Below are 21,515 nucleotides of genomic sequence, written 5' to 3'. Positions count from 1 at the left end.
TATATACAAAATATTGTCGATGTTTATTTACCTATTCCATCTTTTCTCATCATAACATAATTTATTGAGATCTCTTTATTTTCACTAATTTCAAGTACCTAAATTTCTTTTGAAATATTTATCAATTATGTCAAGGGTTTCTTCTAGAGTTTCTATTTCCTCTTTCTAACCATCTTAAATATTTACTCTTTTTTTTTCAAGGATTTTATCTTCAAAACCGATTAGTCTCAACGCTTCTGGTATGTCTTGTCCTACAAGGACATTAATGTTAATAGGAGCATTTGTAGCCAGTATATTCTTTTAGGTCAGTAAATATGTTTGACAACTGATTTACTATATTTTGCAAAAGAATTATCTTTTGAACTTTAAGTTCATATTGATTTGTGCGAGGATCAAAACTAGATAATGATAATTCATTCTAAGAAATTTTCTTTTATAGCTACTTATTTTCCTCCCCTTAATGTTGGAAACATTGTTTCATCAATATGAAAATTGACAAACTTTATCATGAATAAATCTTCTATTGATAATTCTAAATATTTAATTACAAATGGAGATTCGTATCCAACATATATTCCTAACCTTCTTTGAGGACCTATCTTTGTGCATCATGGTGGAGCAATTGGATCATACACCGTACATCCAAAAATTCTTAGACGAGAAATATTTAGTTTCTGACCATAAACCAATTGTATAGGGAGAATTTTTAATAACTCGTTTGGCTTGATATATACAAATGCTGCTACATCCAAAATGGCATGCCCCCAAGCAAACATTGGGAGTTTGAATTTTATAAGTAATGGCCTTGCAATCAGTTGAAAGTGTTTAATAAATAATTCTGCTAGACTATTTTATGTATAAACATCAGCAACAGGCTATTCAATAGTTATTTCAACTAATATGCAATATTAAGACTTAAGATGTAAATCCACTAACATTGTCAAGACAAATAACCTTGATTACATAAGTAGAAAAATACGCTTGTAAACAAATGGTTACCAATGCCAAATTACAAGCTAATAATAAGGACACGTGTAGCCATCTAGTCGATGCATCGATTAAAACCGTAAAATATCTAAATGGTTCACATGATAGATGTATGAATCTACATATAGCCTTGAATATTATTCAAAAAGTAAGAAATTCTATCCCAAATTTAGCTGGTGATAGCCTTATAATTTATTTACCTTTAAAGCAAGCAGCATATAAAATTCATTAAATTGAAAAATCTTCTGATTTTTCAATGAATGATCATATAAATTTTTAATCATTTTTTTACATTATTATTGATCCGGGATGGTCCAACTGGTCATGCCAAATATTAAAATCATTAGCAAACTTCTGGTTTACTATAAATGTCAATTATTCTAATATTTATATAGTTTAATTCTAAGAATAGAGTGAGTAATTTTTTTTCAACACACACTTTCTACTTGAGATAATCGACGTAATATAGACGTATTAAGTGTCTCTTTTATTTATAGTCTCAATATGATATTTATTCAGATGAATATCTTTAAAACTTAATAAACTTCTTTGAGACTTAATAAAAAAAATACATCCTCTATTACTTTATTTCTCGAGGTAGTAAAATATTAGCGCTTCTTGAGCCTTCAGTTAATCTTGCATTATCAAATATTTAATTGACATTAGTTTTTTTTTTCATTGTTAAGTAGAAAAAATATTTCTTGTCTTTAAATATAATGTGTGTTATAGCAATATTTGCTAGACATATGTTTACATCATAGATCTTGGATCCAACAATATGAACATCCATATTTTTTGTCAATAAAATAAGATATATATAATAAGAAACTTGTAAGTTAACATAAAAGAATATTAAATACAGAATTAAAACACATAATAATAATATATTATTTAAATATAATGAAAACATATTAAAGCATCTTTATAAATAATTATACTAAAATATACCAATTATTATTAAGTTTATTCTTGGATATTTCTATTATCAATCGAATGATCAATTCCTTTTTTAGGACAAGAAAATCAACAATGGATATTTTCATTACCAATCATATAATCAATTCTTCTTTCAAGGTGGATAAATATCTTGATGTGCTATATCAACTTGGCCATACTTAAAATCAGAACAAGACGTTTTAGTTTTCAATGATGCGTAATAAAATTCAAGACGTACAACAGGTATATAACCAATGGTTTTCATGCCACATTAACGACAATGCATTTTCTATATTCATTCTTTTCATTTTTGTCTTTTCATTATTTATCCACTTTTGGTGGGTTACAAGTATTCATCCACTTCTTGATAGGTTATCCATTTTTGGTGGGTTTGTGGGTTAAGGTATCCATTCACTTTTTTTGTATTGAAAGTATTCATCTACTTGTGGTAGGTTACAAATATACATTCACTTTTGATGAGTGATCCACATATGATGGGTTATCCATTTCTGGTTGATTATCCATTTTTTAATGAGTTACGACATTCATCCACTTCTGGTGATAAAATTATCCATCCATTTTTTATAACAAAATTATCCTTAGATTCTGATGGTTAAAATTATTTATCCACTTTTAGTGGTAAAATTATTTTTAGAATTAAAATAATGATAGTGTAGATTATTATAACGACCTATTCCATATCCATGATCATAATTATTAAATGATGTGGCAATCACTTTAGGGAATAGATAGATTCATGACCATGACCATAATTATTAAATGATGTCGCATTCACTTAGGGGAATGGATAAATTTATAATTTTTTTATTAGTAGCTCGTTTGTCACATTCACTTAAGGGAATGGATACTATGATTTTTCATTAATAGCTATATAATAGCAAATTCACTTTCCAATCAATGGCCAAAATATAATATATATTATATGATAGCAAAATTCATATTAAGGTTGATTTTTAAGGAATGAAAATATTAAAAAGATATCAAGCCACTAACTTGATTTTTTCCAACCAAATATTAAAAACCAACTATTGAAATCCTTTTAAATCTTAGAGATGATGAAAACAAAATAATAGCAATACTTACTTGATTTGCTAAACTATAAGTCAAAACTGAATCATTGAAATTCTTTTGAAACTTAAAGATGATGAAAACAAAATAATTTCAAAACTTGAGAGATCAAAGAAGATGTTACTGATAACGTGTTATGAAATAAATATGAAAGAATAACTATAAGAGAAAATGTTTAGAGAGAAAAAAAGTATTTAAAGGGAGTAATAAGATCTTATTCTAGTATGTATTTACAAATAAAGTAAAAGAGTCCATTTATAAGCTAATAACCCTTTATCTAGATTGAATTTACAAGATAAAGATAATACTTAAGGATTAGATGGATTAAATTTCAATCCAATCTAATTTACATCAAATCTAGATATATATAACATAAATGGATATTCATCAAAATATTCATAATAGTTAGATGTATAATAAAATATTAAGAAATGAGAGCACATATAACCTATACTGTTGGCAAATTAAGACAAACAGTTATAAAATATAAGGTAACAGTATAATGTAAAGATCCTATTAATATAAAATAGTTATAATTTTTAATAGTATTTATCTTTTATATATTAAATGAATGACTAAAGGTTATCAAATTCAGTTGATTTGTTTATAAAATAATAACCGTGTGCTATGTATATTGAGAAATGAGTAGACATTCTTCACTTTTTTATTTTATGCAATGAATTGAATGTTTATTTATTAGAATTTAAACGTTTATGTATAAAAGAGATATTTAAATATTATAAAATAAAGTTCTTGCAAAAAAAGAGAAAATAGATAAAAAATAATATTAAATTATAATTAAAAAATATTAAATGAATCTATCCTCTAAGCATCAAAAGCTAAAGACTATTGTTTTCAACTATATTTTGTTGAAATAAATAAAGGTAAGAAAAAAATTTTCAAACGTAAAAAATAACGTAGTTTTGACTTAAGGTATACAAAAAATAATTAATTCAATTGAGAATGATAGATGTCAATCAATTGACTCAATCAATCATCTTACTTGTGTATGTATTATAAATATGGTATTGACACGAATTAATATGAATAGTGAAAATATCTCATGATCATGTTATAATACTATGTTTACTATTACATATTAGTATATCGTATAGTATCCTATGATACTATTATAAAATCTTATTTTACTCAAAATAAAAATATAATAATTTAATTAAATATTATAAAAAATTAAAAAAATAAATTTTTTTAAGTATTTCACCCATATATCATTAACTAATGATAGCAGTTATTTAAATCTCTCATTTTTATCCAAACTTTTTCTACTCTTTTGCCATCAAAACCATACAAAGACCTTTTGTCTTTGGGCGACGAGAGTATAAATAAACTAATTGCTAGTACAAAATTTAAGCAATTTGGCCGATTCATTAATCAATGAAGAATATATAAAAGGAAGAACCTATGACGATAGAAAGATAAAAGGACCTAAAAGTTTAAAATCACGAGTAAAAAGAAAAAGGGTACCAATCCTTGTTTTGCCAGTCGTTACTCCCAAAATTATCAAGCATTTTCCCCCGAACAAGCCTTTCCATTTTGTGCAGAATTCCAAATAGGCGCAATAAAACAAAAATATTTTTCGATTGCCACCATCACATTAAATAATTATTAAGAAGGAAATAAAACTTATACTAAATATTTAAATAAGTCCTTGATCTATGTCAAAACAGTCAATTAAATTTTTATCTTTTTATTACATTCAATTAAATCTCTAAATTTTTATTTTGAGTCAAATAAGCTGCTTTTACTAACTATTGATTAACAGAAGTTAATCAAAAGTACAATTGATACTTTTATATTATGTCATCTGCTACATGGTAAGTTGATGTATCATGCTGATAATGTTGGTACCATGTGGCATTAAATGTTACTAATTAGAAATGGTGTGTTTATGATTTTCCCCAACGACATGTTTAAAAATAATTGACTTCAACATTTTCAAAAAAATCAAATTACTTTCCTCCTTACTCTAATAGAATAAATGTTTTGAATTTTTACAAACTAAATCATTTGATTTAGGGTTTAAACCAAAACTTACTAAGTTATCTTAAAGATCAAAAATCAAATAAATCTTCCAATCGATTGAAGCCATTCTAAGCCTTGGCTAATGGAATACTTCAAGCAATGCTTAATGGTGAACTCCTTCATGTTAGGCTAATGGAATATGAAGTTACATTTTTTTTTAATATAAAGTCACTTAAATAGTATCTCGAGGGGAAACTTTATCTCTTCATGTTTGCTTTCTTTTTGCAAAGAAGAAACCAGAAAATTATTGGAAGAAAAGAAAAGAATTACGTGAGCATCTTGAATAGAGAGTTGAACCCCACTAGGTGACATGGTTATGAAGATTTAACGATTTTTGTTTCAGGCTAGTCTCTCTTTGAACAAGAGATAAAGCATCCTTTTGTCAATTCTTTAATCTTCAACAATCTCTCAACTTGGTTGCCAACGCAATTTGGTGCCCTTTTGATGGAAAGCGTGCAAGAGTCATGGAGTTATTTGAAGGATTAGAATGGCTTAAAGGATTTTTTGTCTTTAAGGATTCTAGTCTCTAAGATAATTAAGTTTTGGGTTAAACCCTAAATCAAACGTTTATTCTATCAAATTACGAAAAAAATAATTATTTTTTTTATTTTTTTATTTTAAATCCTTAAGTCAATTATTTTTGGACATATAGTTGAGCAAAAAGTTAAATATAAAATTACTTATCAACAACATTTAATGTCACATCATCTGTCACATGGCAACGATGTAATTATCAAAATAGCACGTCATCTTATCACGTGGCAAATGACATAATATAAAAAATCAATTAAATCATTAACTAACAAAAGTTAGTTAACAATTATTAAAAATGGCTTATTTAACTTAAAATAAAAGTTTAAGGAATAGTGATGTAATTATCAAACAACATGTCAACTTGCAGCATGGAAGAAGACATGGCATAAAAGTGTCAATTGAACTATTGACTAATGGAAGTTAATCAATAGTTAGTAAAAATGATTTATTTGACTCAAAATAAAAATTTAAAGGGCAGTAATGTGATCATCAAAATAACACTTCAATTTGTCATGTGGAAGATGATGTGGCATAAAAGTGTAACTTACGAAAGTTAGTTAATAGTTAGTGAAAGAGGCTTATTTGATTCAAAATAAAAATTCCAGAGTTTAATTGAATGTAAAAAAAAATAATAGCTCAATTAACTTAGGGGCATTTTAAAAAATAACCCCTAAAGATAAGATATTTTTAAAAATAACTCTCGTTATAATTTTAACTATTTTTTGTCAAGTTGGACAAAATTACTTGTAATGAAATTATACGCCATGGTTAGGTTATTACATGCCATGTATGAAAATATATTACATATCATGGTTAGGTTGTTACACACCATGGTTAAGTTGTTATACATCATGTATAAAAAAATGTTGCATGTCATTGTTAAAAAAAGTTGTTACACACCATATTGAAAAAAATATTGTTGTTACATGCTATGTACAAAAATATGTTATACGCCATGTTGAAAAAATATTATTGTTATACGCCACATTCAAAAATAATTTGTTGCATTTTAATACCTAAAATATTGTTGTTACTTACAAACTAAAATTTCAAATCCTCTCAACTCTCTTCATTTCATTTTTTTTTTTGACAATTTGGCACCAATTAAAGTGTTTCTAATACGTTTCATAAATCAAAACATAAATTTTCATATCTAAAACACCTATTCCGACTAAAAATCGAAAATTTTTCTTTAAAAACCTAGGTTTATAAATTTTAAAATTTTGAGTTTATTGGTATCTAGATTCCAAATTGATCCAATTAAAAACTATTTCAAACATCTGTGATCATTTCTACCATTTTAGTTTTATCCAAAATACCTAAAAATCAAATTTCCTAAATAGCCACCTATCCCAAGTACATCAAAACCATTGCTTGGTATTTTAAAAGCATAGGAAAGAGAAATTTGAAAGTGCGAGAGAGAGAGAGAAATAGGGAGCATAACAGATGAATGTCGAAAAGAGAAATCGATAAAATTAAAGAAGTTGAATGGTGAGAGAGAGAAATCGAAAACACAAATGGAGAGAAATTGTGATGAATGGTTTAATTTATTTGAAATAGTTTTAAGGGTATTTTTATCAAGTTATGACTAAATATGACTAAAAATAATTAAATTTATTTTGATGGTTAATTTTTAACATGCCCTTATAAAAGATGGTTATTCTTCACAATTTCCTCATTAACTTTTTGGACATAGTTTTATTGGAAAATTTAACCTAAAACTTATTGTTTGGGGTAAAGGATATTACCTTTACCATTTTACTTTTTTATTTTAATTTAATCTCTTTTTAGATTTCCATCTATCTATAGAAAAACTTGTCAACATCCACTATGACAAAAATGATGGATTTGTCATTGAATTCGCCAATTCGGTAGAAATACCTGTTATTATAATAGAAATTTAATCATGCAATATTTATTATTTGTTAATTAAATTTGGTTAAATAATGTTCAAATTTAGGATTTGTTTTTGTTTATTGCAATTTTTGTAAGAATTGTTGTTTAAATAGAGTGGTTTGTAAAAGAACTGTAAAGAAAAATTAAGATAAGTTTTAACAAATTTAATCAAAAGTATTGAAAGATGTAAAAAATTACTTTGATAATAATTTGATATATTTTTTATTAATAAAAAATTGAATTTTATTAATCAAATCATAAATTTTAAAATAGAAATAAATAAAACATTTTTTATTTGATATAAAAATAAATAAAATCAAGAAAAATAATTGGATCAACTGAAAAATCAATGTGAAAAAAGCATAATTCTTCATATAATATTATGAATGATTGAAAAATAAAATGAGGATGTAAAATAATTCCATTAAATATTTTGTCATTAAAAATTAGCACTTGTAAAGACCATTTGATTTATAACTTCATTTTAAAGTTTAAATAAGTTTATCGTATAAATTAAAACTTTTTAAATTTTAAAATAAATATCTTACTTTTTCTTTTATAATTGAAAAGCTGTTTTACAAATCAAAACAAACATCCACTTAGTTTTTGACATTCGAAACCGCATTTTCTCCTCATCCCAAAAAAAAAAAAATGAAAATCTAAATGGATGGTATGTTAAAAGTTGAAGGATGAAACAGTTATTTAGTACCCTTCTATATTTGCTTCCCAGTAATTATTTATGATCATTATGGCAAACGGCAAATATTTTTGTTCCATTATCCCATTTCAGAATTTCCCCGTCTACTTTAATTTATTTCAAACCTCCTTTGTCTTTTTTTAAAGAAGACAGAGAAAAGGGTTTTATGAATTAATCGGACGTCCCATTTTCTCATCAATAGAATCGGACGTCTAATATTGATGTAGACCATACAATATCAACCACACTGTAATATCTCCTGTAACAGCGCCATTCTTCCTCACATCGACCTCCGTTCCTTTTCTCCATTCCTCTACGATGCCAAAAAAGTAATCTGATTCTCTCTTTCAAAACCCTAAAAATTTTTAGAGCAGATTTATTTTTTGTAACACAGTCCCGTTTAAGATCACCTGTTAAGTGAAGTGCAAAATCTCCGACAAGAGAACAGTTAATTTTTCGCCATTGAGGTGTTTTAGGGCTTTTGTTTTTAAGCGATGTTCTTTTTTCTTTTGGAAGGACGATGATAAGCTTCATTTTTGTCGGTCCTTCAAAAGTCAAAAAAGAAAGAGCTGATTAAGCCAGATTAACTAGTCTAGGGTTTCTTCATGGCAGAAGATTCGCGGGGCCGTGTTACCATCACTCTCGGTCGTCGCGGCCAGGTATTTGTTTTACTTGTTTTCCTCTTAAATCATTTTTTGGTTTGTTTTTCATAGTAATTAGTGATGTTGGTTGCGTATTTGTTGCCGTTGCTGATAAAATGTAGGAAATACGTTGGAAATTAGTAGGAAATTTATGTTCTGCTATAAATTGTATTTACTATTTTACTTCAATTTTGAACGATTTAGTTTACGATGGTTGGGTTTTATTCATTTCTTCTTTAAATTACTTGACCTTTTTTTTTTTTAAAGTCAGTGTAGTTTCTTTTTAAATTTTTTTTGGTGTGTTTTTGGTCGGCTTGTTTGTAAAGCTGAACTTTATTCATTTTGTTGCTGTAGGTGGTGAAGAGGGCAGGACCTGCATCAGATGTTGATTTTTCTGATTCTCTGCCTGTTGCTGGAAGTAAGCGGTCTGTAAGAGATAGGTTAGGAAGCAATGTAGATGGTTCCTTGTTGCGTGCAAACCAGCTCAACAACAAAAGGTATGTTTTTAGGATTTATATTGTTGTTTTCTTAGCATTTTGAATTCTTGCTTTGCAATGTTGGTGCTTGTGCTATGGCTACTTAAGTAAATATTCTGAAGTTCCTGGTCGATGATGGTGATGATGCTGTTGTCATATTCATGTCTTGTGGAGCTTGCAAAATAGACCCATTAGTTTAGGGTATTTGTTTCATTGTAAGGGTAGTTTGCTGTTACTACAGATTGCCTGGACTTGAGAAGTGACGTTGGATGTGTGTGTGTTTAAATTTTTTCTGAGCTTTTCCTAAAGTTTGGAGGTCAGGAAGGCATGCCTGTTTCCATTTTGAGTGTTGGATATGCGCTCGACAAGGATACTATAGGGAAAATAAAGAGTTGGTGAAACATTGACCATGAGAGCTAATACTTTGCCCTAGCATTGGTGTTTACATTCTATGTGAATAAAATATTACCCTATTAGTTTATTAATGAAGTTTACTTATGTAAATAGTTACGGTGCTGTTTTCCTTTTCTGCAGACAAAGAGGGGATGGTCATACACCAAGCTTGAACACTAATGGTTTGAATGGTAACAAGCATACACCTCAAGTTTGCAATATCTTTTATATTTTCTGATTTCTGGACTTATTATGAGATTACTAATATTGCTTCTTTTGAATAAATAAAGATGTTCACATTGGTAAAGATGACCTTCGCTTGAAACTCATGCAAAAAAATGTGTTTAGACGGGCTCAGAGTGATGATAACCAGAAGGTCATGGACCTCCGTGAAAAGTTGTCAAGAATGGGACAGCCTCCACTTAACAGTTATGAGGCACGGCAGCGAATGCCTGGTTTGAGGGAGCGAATGACTCACCCTAGGGAGCAAATGCCTGAACCAAGGGAGCGAATGCCTGAATCGAGGGAAACCAGTATCTTGGGCGGTATTCCTTCCACAAGAAGTGCTGATGATTTGCCTCGCATGACCTCATCAAGAAATTCTTATTCTCCTTGGACCTTAGATCATTTAAGACAACGATCACCAGACAGAGTAATGGGTGTTTCTAGGGGTTTATCTCCCCCAAGAAATGCTGCAGAGCTACAGAGAAGGCCACTGAACAGGACATATGACGATGTGAGAGCTGTTCCATACATGGGCAAAGATGTTCTTGATGCTCCAAGGCCTCTGAGTACAGCATCTTTTGTTACAAAGTCCACAGTGCCTACCACTTCAGCAAAGCCTATGCCACCAGGTCACCCAATTCCTCCTCCAAGCAGCATTGTACAAAAAAGTTCATACTCTGTACGTACTATCTGCTGTCTACTTTGCATTCTACTAGTGAGGGGTGCTATGAACATGTTTTGCATCTATCTTTTTAACAGTATTTTTTTGTGAACATCAGCTGCTTATGTTCGCCAGTTGAATTTGTTCTTTTACCATATAACTCGTGGCATCCTTTGTGTGATAATTTTGTCATGTTTGCGGTTAAATCAATAAAAAAAACTGTGTTATGTCATTCTCCTACTACTATGCTTGGAAAGCCAAGACCTATCCTAAAAATTTTCTCTATATAGTAACATGTCTAGATCTTTCTGTCTATTTGTTTTGTTGTCAACCATTTCTAGTTGGTACAGGATAATATGCTGTTCAAAAAGTTTTAAGAAACCATTATCTTTCTGTTGGTTTACAAATTAGGTTTTGAAAACTAAATAAACATTAAACTTTAAGGTATTTGACATGCTCATCCTTGACCTTATTCTATGAAGTGTCTGATATTGTTGGTAGCTATTAGTCTGGTTGCATCTGGTTCTGGACAAGTGACAGGGGAGGGCACTTTGAGTCTGTATGTTAATGTGCCTAAGTTTTTGATTCTTACATCCAAGGAATTTCAAGAAGTAGGTGCTACATGTTCTTTAAGAATCCCCTTCAAACCCACCCCTTGTCACTACCTCTCTCTGTCCCACACACAGAGAATCTTCTCCTCTATGAAGGCATTATCATTTTTAACTTTTGCGAATCAACTCTGAATCCTAATAATTCCTGCACTTTCTTTTATGCCTCTGTACCATTACTTTTTGCTTTTTTTGCTAACCTTTCCACTCCTTGGTTCTAACCATATTTTTGCAGAACTTCTGACTCTGTTTTGTATGAAGTGTTAAATACTAGTTGCTTTACAGTCTGTGGATAAATAACTAGTCATGATGTGATCCCAAAGACATATTTTAGAAAGTTATAAAGTTTTATGCATACAGTGATCCATAAGATCCAGTGTTTAAGGTGCATTTTCTTACCTTTTTCCTTTTTGGCTGGTTGCTAAGTAGGGAGATGAACAACAAACTGTTGAAGGCTTGCTACATTCACTGGGGTTGGGAAAATATGTCATCCTTTTCAAGGCAGAGGAAGTAAGTAATCAAGTTCTTTAGTTAAATTCCCCGAGTAAGGATTAATATTTTTTTTTTGAAATAAAAAAGTTGTTCATGAGATGCTGGGGAAGAATAGTCAGTAAAGAAAGAAGATGCATTTACATTAATATGTTATTCTTAAGAGTAGTTTGTCACTTTATCTTTGTTTTCTTGTGTTACTTCTGTACGTTTAAATAAGGCCCTGGCTACAAGCTGTGTTTCAGAAGTTTGGGACTATTGGTGCAATGCAAGGTCTTAGAAATCTTTTTTCAGCTTCACCTAATGCAGATAGTTGTTGATTTTTCTGATTGGAAAAAAATATTATAGCATCAATAGTGATTTGGTTAAACATCTCTTTGAGGTTTGGTTGTCTAGCTTGGTTCTGCCCTGTTTGTGGTTAATGTAAAGATATTTTTGCTCATATATGTGTAAGTGGTAATAAACATACAACTTTTGCAGAAGTGAAGATTAAAATGTATGTTTGATGTCCCTAAATTGGAACCCCAGTGATTAGATCTAGAGACATTCAACATGGAACTCTCATATTTGAACCTTAAAATTGGGTGGGGAGGGGGGGGAGGGGGGGGGGGCTGTCAGAGTTTATGGGAAGAAAAGGGATACCTCTTGTTTTGTAGCCTTAAGCTCAATAAATTTCCTCTTGTAATAAATAATATTAATAAAATAAGACATGGATGTTTCATGAACAAAAGCAACCCTTGTTTCTCTCCCATGCCAATTGGCGCCCATCTCCGTAGAATGGCAAAAGGGATGGGGTTTTTTTTTTTTTTTTTGGAAAAGCAATTTTATTGGCCTTTCAACCGGCATGCCATTTGATGTTAAGTAATAGAAAGATAATGATGTTTTTATGCAGGTATTGTGTTTGTTGTTGTAGGAAATTTTTATTCGATAATTAAATAGGGAATATTACCACTAGTATTTTCTTGTAGCTCTAGTAGTTTCCAATTGATACTTGGCTTGTGTTACAAAGCCGCAGGCATGTCCATCATCTTATGTGATTTTACTTAAAATAAAATATTGACTTGAAAAATGTTGGATATGGTCATTATGCCTAAAATGACTGACATTAGCATGTTTCAAATGGTTGCAAATATTGGTAATGTTGTTAAAAAAGTATCTTCAAGAAGCATTTATTGACTGATGTTTGCAAATAGATTGAACATAAAGAAATTTCCTAGATGGAGGTGGTTGCTTTAGCTTTTCTATCAGACAAATCTTGAAGATTTACTTTACTCTGTATTTACGTTGTTGAAATCCGAGGGATTTATATTATGATGTTCATTGGAGAATTGCTTGTTGGTTTGTTTTATCTGCACTCTCCTTGTTTGGCTGATCTGGAGATTTGATGTTTTACTCAGGTGGATATGACTGCATTGAAACAGATGGGGGAAAATGACCTTAAAGAGCTAGGAATACCTATGGTATTGTACCCTTTTTTTCTGTATTTGTATTGTTTATTGTCAAAATTTTCTGTTCTAATTTTCATGATTGATGTGTCCAAACTAATAACTGATGCTTAACTCAGATCTGATGAGGTAGATTCTCAAAGTTGAATTTTTCAAGCATGTCTATATAATTCTTATATTTTCTTAATTAGACATCATCAGTTCTGAAAACATTTGTGTTAAAGTAATCTTTATCATGTGCATGCAACTGGGACTGATTTGAGTGCCTAAGTACAATATGCTTTATCTGTGTCTGTGGGCCTCAATTTCTTTTACATGGAATTTGGGTTACCTGTTGCCTAAGCCAAATTCACTCGAACTCAAGGCTCTCATGTAGTTCTGTGCCTTTGTTCATTAACTGTTCTGGCTAATTGGTGGCTTGAGAAGTAAAGCTTGCTATGAAGTTGATTAGATGGATTATAGTTGCTAAGTTTCAGTAAGCACTATGTACTAGGAAATCATGGATTTTCCTTGCTGCTAAGTTCTAGTTAAAGTTACGGCTGACTGCCGAGTAACCTGCCACCTAATTGTTTGACTTTTGAGGGGCTGCAGTATCCAGCTGCTAATCAAGGTGCAGATGACAACATTTGCAGTATGCCTCTTGCTCCACATGAATTTTATGGGATTTGTAGTAAAATGGGCTGTGATCAGAGTGTTTTCTAGAATCAAATCCTGCCAATAAAAAAAAAATCTATCATGATCATTATTCATTTGAATGTAGTTTGGTAAGGTTCCTCTGGTCTCATCATCATCCTCTCTTGCTGTCCTGTGTGTGTGTGTGCAAAATGTTATCTTAAGGTATAGCTGTTGTAATTTACATAACATGCCAAGTTGTCCCTAATGAAGGTGGTTTGAATTGCAGGGCCCTAGGAAAAAGATTCTTCTTGCTCTTTTGTCCCGTACCAAAAGGCAACCATGATTATTTGTTCATTTCGTATGATGTGGTGCTCATGTTAGTGAATCCTGTCTAAGTAAAACCATTGTATCTCTCTTTTTGGGTTAGAAAGTGACCCATAAATCAGTTGTCACGTTTTTGAATCTAATGCTGATTAATATTCATAGATGGTGGAAAGAAATTTTGAGTTGTTTTTGATTTCATGTTACCTGCTTTTAATTCTTTCCAGCCAGAACCATATGGGTGTGTGATCAAATTCAACTGTCTTCACTAGAAAGAATATTCTTGCAAATGATTGCAATCTGGAATCTGAAATGTTCTGATTTGCGGAAAACTCTAGTTTAGAAGCCTGTATTCTACCTAATATAGGTTGCTTGGGGCAGCTAGCTGTTTAGAATCCTTATGCAGGAAATATCCTTGCCCTTTCCCCTACTTGTACTGTTTTAGAAGCTCCTATTTTTCTTTAAAAATAGGCATGCATGTCATGAGGTGCTGGTGACTTTGCTTTATGATTTTTATACGCTTATCTTTTTCGAAACCAAGGTTCTCTTTACAAGCAAAAGATCAAGGTTAAGGTACTTGTTCAAACTTGTTCCTGCTGACATGGGACCCCGTCGTCTAAGCGCCAGGCCCTGGGGCTGTAGAATTGTGTAAAGGTGGCACTCGGTTTTGCTTCTGGAGAAGAAAGATGGGCCCTGTAGCCCTTAAGATGTCATCTCTAGTGGAAGCAAATGGTATCAAAACAATGTGATGGGTTATAAAAGAAGAACAAGCGGGGAAAATAGAAGTTGCTTCCACCTACCAACATGAATGAAGTAAACTACATGTGGTTTGTGTCCGAAATAAAACCGTATGGGCATAGCCTGACGGCTGAGACTTGGGTTGTTCAGGATTTCAGCGCAATGAGTGGGTGGGTCAATCTGCAAACAGAGAACACACCAGGCTTCTATTTTGTCATATGCACACACTTTGAGCTCTGCAGCCACCAGGAAGCATCCTGGTTTCCTCGTAAGCTTTACTTTCTACCATCAATACCATGAATTTGGTTAGTTGAGTTTGTCAATAAATTTATTGTATTTGGTCAATATGTGCTCTTATATTCATTATGGTGACCCTTAATGAATCAGTTAGCTTGATTTTCCATCAAGGTGTACTTTCTTTATGTATATGCTGTGTCATTGAATTGTCTTCATTGCGCAATTATTTCCTTGATTCTTTGTCTATGGACGATTGAGAATGGACTTCCCTAAAATTCGACTTTCCATAAAAAAAAAAATTAAATTCTCTGCTTCTTCCGAATGAATGAGAACGTTTCGTAACTTGGAATGGATTAGTTGGGAGGAGATACGACTTTACTCTTTTTGGCTTTCAGATTGTGAATTTCATATTATGAAAACGATTTCTATATGGAAAGAAGAAAGAAACATTTTTGTTTTTGAAAGTTTATTAGTTGAACTTCTACCTAAATAGGAATATTCGGATTTTTTTTTTCAATTATATAAAAAAAAAAAAACACTCTAAAAAAGCCAGTAATTCCCAGCTTCTTGTCTTTGCTCGTCTACCCACTCGTATTGTCTGACTTTTAATAATGGAGTTAAAAACATGCCCGCCGCCAGTTTTACCAGATAATTACAGAGGCCAAGATCGCAGCATGCTTTGAGAATAATTATGATATGAGCTTCATAGCAATGAAGATTGCCTCCACTACTTTTCAAAGGGTATATAAGCCTGAACTATTACTGTTGCAACCAGGAATCACAGTACGCCATGTCTTGATCATCAATTCATCATCATCGGCTTGAGCATTTTCCCGCCTTAATTTTTCCCTCTGAATTTGAGTTGGTCAATATTGTACTACCTAGTCTTTGCCTTTAACAAGTGTTCTACGCTAGTGTACTTTGTTTTCTAGATTTTCTTCTTCTGTTTTTTTTACCCGGCAATAATCCGTATGTTTCTTTTCTATAGAAAACAATCAACATGTTTTGAAATCCCTGGACTAACAAAACATGATAAATCCTAAAAATCAAGCCCACCTGATTCTGTTACGTGATTGCTTGCAACTTTTTCATTAATTTATTATTCTCACTGTTGTTTTTACTTGTCATTTGATGTTTTCCCGGGTTTCAAAGTAATACTAAAGTTGCAAGATGGCTGGCATGTTACATGCTTGTTCAAGTATTCCACCAGCTGGATGGATTAATTTGCTAGTGCCTTCCACACCTGCTTCTCCACCATGACATGACCGCACATTATTAGGATTTAGGACCAATTCCCTCTTTCTTCCAACACTGGGGAGTTTTCACCCCTAGATTCTTCTCGATTCCTGAAAGCCCGACTAAATAGAATTTCCATTGGGTAAAAGAAGTTGCTATTTCTCATAATTAGATTAGATATAAACTAGTGCATAAAATAATGAATTGAAGTTGCTATTTCTCGTTTCAGGTATGCCAAACTGGTGCAACCCACATCAAGATTCTCTATATATAATGGTTTCCAGGATTATATTTGGACAACAAGAGAAACTTCAAAAGAAAGAGGCCTGAGTTTGAAATGTCGCTGGAGCAGGTGGGAAAAGCCTTGCATATATATCAGCTAAAAGAGTGCTACAACTGTCTTTCTTTCGTTCACAGTGAGCTTTGCATCAATTATTCGATTGAGTGGTAGAAACACATTAGGCCTTGAATATAATTTGTAGCTGAAATCTTAATCAACTTATAAATTACTAATATATTGATTCATGTTGCCTTAGTCAATCTTGGCATTCTTCGTGGTTTTCTTTAAGATATTTAAAAAGCATTTGGAGTTGTCCAGAAGAGAAGCAAGATTAGATTGGATGGAAACAGGAATTTTGGGGGGTGGCTGATGGTAGGGGCCACCCTTTTGATCCTCTAGCAAAGCAGGGGATAAATGAATTGAAACGAGCTGAAATCAATCAATCGACCAACCCACCCACCTAGCCACCATAATCCAATCTCCTCCAAAATGGCCTCAGTTTATTCCACATGTTGGGATACTCAAATGCTTGATGACAGCATGCCTACCTGGAATTCTCCTCCTAAAGCAAGAAAGTAATTTGAATAGGCTGGACAAAAAATATATATATATATATATAAATAAATAAAGGAGTAGGGGATTGATTAGCATGAAAGATCTATTGGTAGACTTCTTCCCACCAATGAAATATGGAGGTAGAGACATTGAAATAACAACACAATCTAATACAGTTTCTAACCATGTCCCCAAAGCTACAAGAAGTGGGTCCAAGCAGAACAACTGTCCAACACATATGCTTTGATTATGTATACAATAATATTAGTTGATGACTTGATTCACCTGAAAACATATGCTTTTGGTATAAAATATAGGCTTTGCCTGCTCTAAGAAGATATGCCCAGATCTCTTCGAAGACCTTGATTAGTATATATGCTTACATCATTGCCCACTTCTTATATTCCTTTGTTTAGCAACTACTCTCCCTTAATATTATTCTAATCCCATTCCCAAAACATGGTCAATATAGACCGATTACACTACCCCTATTCATTTCCTTTTTTCATATATATATATATATAAAATAGAACACCTTTGTGGGTGGAGGATGATAATTGCACAGAAGCTTCATCAAGTCTCATTTCTACAGAACTCAGCATTGTTTATGCATTATTTGGAGACCTGTGGTGGATGGGACTGGGCACCCAGAGTCATCATATTCATATTATTTTTTTGATGAGCTACTAGCTCACTAAGGTATATTTTATGATCAGCTTGGAGAGGTAGAGCGGATTATATATTACATACATTAATCCACTGACTAATTAGTTGGTTTAATTAATTAATCTATTCTATGGATTATGGGATTTTAAGTACAGTGGGGAGAGGATATGCATCTTGCAAAGTTAGAAGCCCTTCCTACCAGGAGATTACGTCCCCTTCTTTCTTTGACTTTTGTTTTTAGAGTTAGTATTATAATAACTTTAATCCCCTCTTAAGGAATGGAATATTTGTTTTAAATGTGCAAGTGGTACCATAATTGATTGTCTTTACCCATTTAAAATGGCTAACAGACCATAGAATTCCTCGTTAAAAAAGGCACACTGAATCCTCTTTGATTGAGAAAGTTTGAAGTGTATCTACGACAAAATGCAGCAAGTGTATTTCTTTAACTTATAAATTATAAACAAAAGGAAAAATCAATATTGCATGAGACGGCTTCTCTGATCTGACTTTTCTAAACTTCCACCTTTTTTTTTTTTGGTCTGTTGACCCTCGTTTACGTTTATGCTGTTCATGATTATTATAAAACTATTCCTCTTTAAGATGCATTGCATTGTTGGAAACCATAGAATTACTATAAAAAGGAAGACAAGCCAAACAACTCTTTGTCATAGGTTCATATAGCGCTAAGCAAATTTTCTTTTAGTTTCCTCATTTCAAGTGAGATGGAAATGGATGCCTCTAGTCCTATTTCTCAGACATGCGACGGTGAAACTGGTTATTCTCCAGCTGCCTCCTGTGTCGAGAAGAAGCTTAGATTGTTTGGCTTTGAGCTTAACCCGAGTAAGAACAATGACAACTCCCTGAAAAGTTCTGGTGAAGGTGATGAAAGTGTAAACTCATCATCTGCCAGGGAGACTCCTACCAAGGAGAAAAGCTCAACAGGAGAGACTGATGACAAGAAATTCGAGTGCCAATACTGCTTCAAGGAATTCGCAAACTCACAGGCGCTTGGAGGTCATCAAAATGCTCACAAGAAAGAGAGGATGAAGAAGAAAAGGTTGCAGCTTCAAGCCAAGAGAGCCAGCATCAACTGTTACCTTCAACCTTTCCAAAACAGCCTTGGTTTCAGCTACCAAGGCTCCACTCCATGGTACTATGAGTCTTCCTGTTACAGTGCTCCTGAGTTCACTCTTTACGAGGAATCTCAAATCAGTTTCAACCAATACGAGCAAGATGCCCATCCTAATGGCTCTCAGCCACCAAAATGGTATCCTCTACCATCTCAAATGATCCCTTTTCAACAAGATTCATCCATGTTCACGCTAACACACGCTGACAGATCGAGGGAAAACAGGCCTGTTGGTCTCAAGCCTTCCTCTTTGCCTTCATCAAAGCAAAGCTGTAAATCCCTGGATCTTCAATTAGGCCTCAGCTTGCAATCTACAATACAGAGTTCCTCTGGAAGTGGTATATAGCGCATATACATAAAATCAAGGTAAAGGTAAACAGTGCCATGTCTTCTTCAATGATCATATGAATTCTTTCAACCTCTGAACAAAGCATACCAAAATTCATTACACTCGGGCTGAAGAACTTCAGCAACAGCTACACTGAAACTCAACCTATAATTCGATCATTGAGAGAGTATACAATTACGCTGCAACTCTTATCTCAATTTCGTGACGGTGAAATGTCATACATACACATGATGCTGTATTTACTCTCGACACATGTAAGGAAGCAGAGAGCTATCTAATTGCATATAGATGCCTGATCATCCTTTTCGCGCTGTCAATATTAAGAAACAACCTGGAAAACCAAGATTTTCCTTTTTGGCTCATTGTTGTCTATTTATGCACTATTTTTTGGCTTCATACTTTCTTTTTTTTTTCGGAATTTCAAAGTTAAAATTGTTCATCTTTATCTATTGACAAAACCCATCAAATTAACGTTCAGATTGCCACTATGTAGGCAAAGGCAAGCAATATTATTAGATAAGGTGCGTTGCAACCCTAATACTCCAAAAGTCAATTGCGTCTTGTATGTGGTGCGGTGAGCATTTTGATTGTAAGGTGAACAGGTTGTTGATTAATCTATGATATATTACTTGAAGTAACATACTCAAACTTGGCAAATAAACAATATGGGTTGATTTTGAACATGCACGCACATGTTTTAAGAAAAAAAATGAAGGGTTTAGGAATATAAGATTTCCAGAAAATCACTACTTGCTGTTGGAACAACATTAATTTTGAATAACTGGAACCAGTCGTCACTGGATTCATCAACAAACTTACTTGTAGATGGTTTGTTTAGGAGTGAGTTTGGCGTACGTTTGACTGATCAAACAAGTTATTGTTTAAGGGTTATATCTACTATTGAACCAACGACTAGCTGTACAACACCTTTTACTTGCCTACAAATTAACGATTTGTCGTTTAACCAGTAGACAACCTTATCCGTAAAGATTCGTAAGCTCAAAAGCTTGTCATTTTGTGTCTTGTTTTCCAAAAGTCGTTGTATAATTTTCAAAGTGTAATATTTGCTCAATTTATGAATGACTTGTCCACAGGTTGTGTTGGTTACCTTGCTCTCTCTTCTAATACTCAATCTCCCAAATTGTTTTCTCTTTTCCAAGCTTCTTGCCTTCAGGCTATGACCCTCTCCTGAATTTCTTACTACTCATTACTTGGCATCATATGTTATTTGCTTCCAATTAATAACTTGTTGATAAGTCTGACCATGCGCGCATCAACAGCTTGCGCCTTCAAATCAGAAGTTGATTATCGCAAACAATCTTTCTTGTGTTTTTTCCCTTCATCCTATTAAATTTGGTGTGGGTTTCTTGTATTGGGCTTATGATTGCAACATGTTATGACTTGACACTGGTCATTCTAGAAATGCTTGACCAAATTGATCCTGTAATCTTTGTTATTTTGTAGTAAAATTATTATGTTTTTTATTTATTTTATGCATAGAAACTTTCAGTTTTGGCTCTATATAATTCTCTCTAATTTATAAAACAAACAGATAAATCCACTCGTTGTACATGTTTAAATGGTAAAATTATAAGAAAAAAATTGAAAAAATATCTTAAATTCAAGTTATAACACTCTAGGTCTCCGTTGAAACAAGTTTTATGAGATTTTTAAATTAAAAATTTTTTATTTCAATCTTTAAAATGCCTATATATTGGATATAAAATTAATTTAATTAATTTAAAATAATCATTTATATCAATTTCACACACACACACATATATATTAAAATGAACTTAATAAAGAATGAACAACTTGAAAATGTTAAATTTAAGGCGTCATTGATACGAAATTGAATATAGATAAAATACTACTTAATAATAATAGTTAATTAAGATTTGTGATATAATACTAAAATACTTGTTTGACAGTAACCTTCTTTTATTGAATTAAAAAAAAAAAACACGAGTTTGAATGTTTCTATCGTTGTTGTTGTAATCATAATAACTGCTCTAACAAATAAATATCAGGTTGAGTATACTCTAAATATAGGGACAAAAAATTTGTCCCATTAATGAACCCAATAAAATTCTCTTCAATCTGTCAGAGGTCACAAGCATTTTGAAAGGAGATATAAGCATATAGACAAAGTAATCTTCATAACTAGTTAATACTTTAGATATTGTCATTGGCCGGCTGGTATTCTTTAAGGGAAAAAAAATCTTCGATTATTTAAAGAATTACGGACCAAATCTTATATATATAT

At 32.0% G+C, this 21,515-nt stretch overlaps 2 protein-coding genes across 2 annotated transcripts; both read left to right on the top strand.

Moving 5' to 3' along the window:
* Positions 1–8,338: 8,338 nt before the first annotated feature.
* LOC110423298 (Sterile alpha motif (SAM) domain-containing protein) lies at positions 8,339–15,197 on the top strand. The gene is made up of 7 exons (XM_021437484.2): positions 8,339–8,841; positions 9,178–9,320; positions 9,834–9,883; positions 9,983–10,596; positions 11,616–11,696; positions 13,073–13,135; positions 14,022–15,197. Exons 1-7 carry the CDS (start codon positions 8,788–8,790, stop codon positions 14,076–14,078), a joined length of 1,062 nt encoding a protein of 353 aa, XP_021293159.1. The 5' UTR covers positions 8,339–8,787; the 3' UTR covers positions 14,079–15,197.
* A 3,257-nt stretch (positions 15,198–18,454) lies between these two features.
* On the top strand, positions 18,455–19,569 carry ZFP5 (zinc finger protein 5). The gene has a single exon (XM_021437660.1). The coding sequence runs from the start codon at positions 18,494–18,496 to the stop codon at positions 19,244–19,246; it is 753 nt and encodes a 250-aa protein (XP_021293335.1). The 5' UTR covers positions 18,455–18,493; the 3' UTR covers positions 19,247–19,569.
* Positions 19,570–21,515: the final 1,946 nt, after the last annotated feature.

The sequence above is a fragment of the Theobroma umbraticum genome, unplaced genomic scaffold (genome assembly GCF_002168275.2).
Source record: "Theobroma umbraticum cultivar Fairchild unplaced genomic scaffold, ASM216827v3 scaffold_20.0, whole genome shotgun sequence".
Taxonomy (NCBI): Eukaryota; Viridiplantae; Streptophyta; class Magnoliopsida; order Malvales; family Malvaceae; genus Theobroma; species Theobroma umbraticum.
The sequence above is the reverse complement of the archived record's forward strand: the minus strand, read 5'-3'. Positions and strand labels throughout refer to the sequence as shown.

Coding starts and splice junctions, on each gene's coding strand:
- LOC110423298 (XM_021437484.2), top strand. CDS start 8,788: ATGGCAGAAGATTCGCGGGGCCGTGTTACCATCACTCTCGGTCGTCGC. Junction 10,597..11,615: donor TACAAAAAAGTTCATACTCT/GTACGTACTATC, acceptor GTTGCTAAGTAG/GGAGATGAACAACAAACTGT. Junction 11,697..13,072: donor TCCTTTTCAAGGCAGAGGAA/GTAAGTAATCAA, acceptor TGTTTTACTCAG/GTGGATATGACTGCATTGAA.
- ZFP5 (XM_021437660.1), top strand. CDS start 18,494: ATGGAAATGGATGCCTCTAGTCCTATTTCTCAGACATGCGACGGTGAA.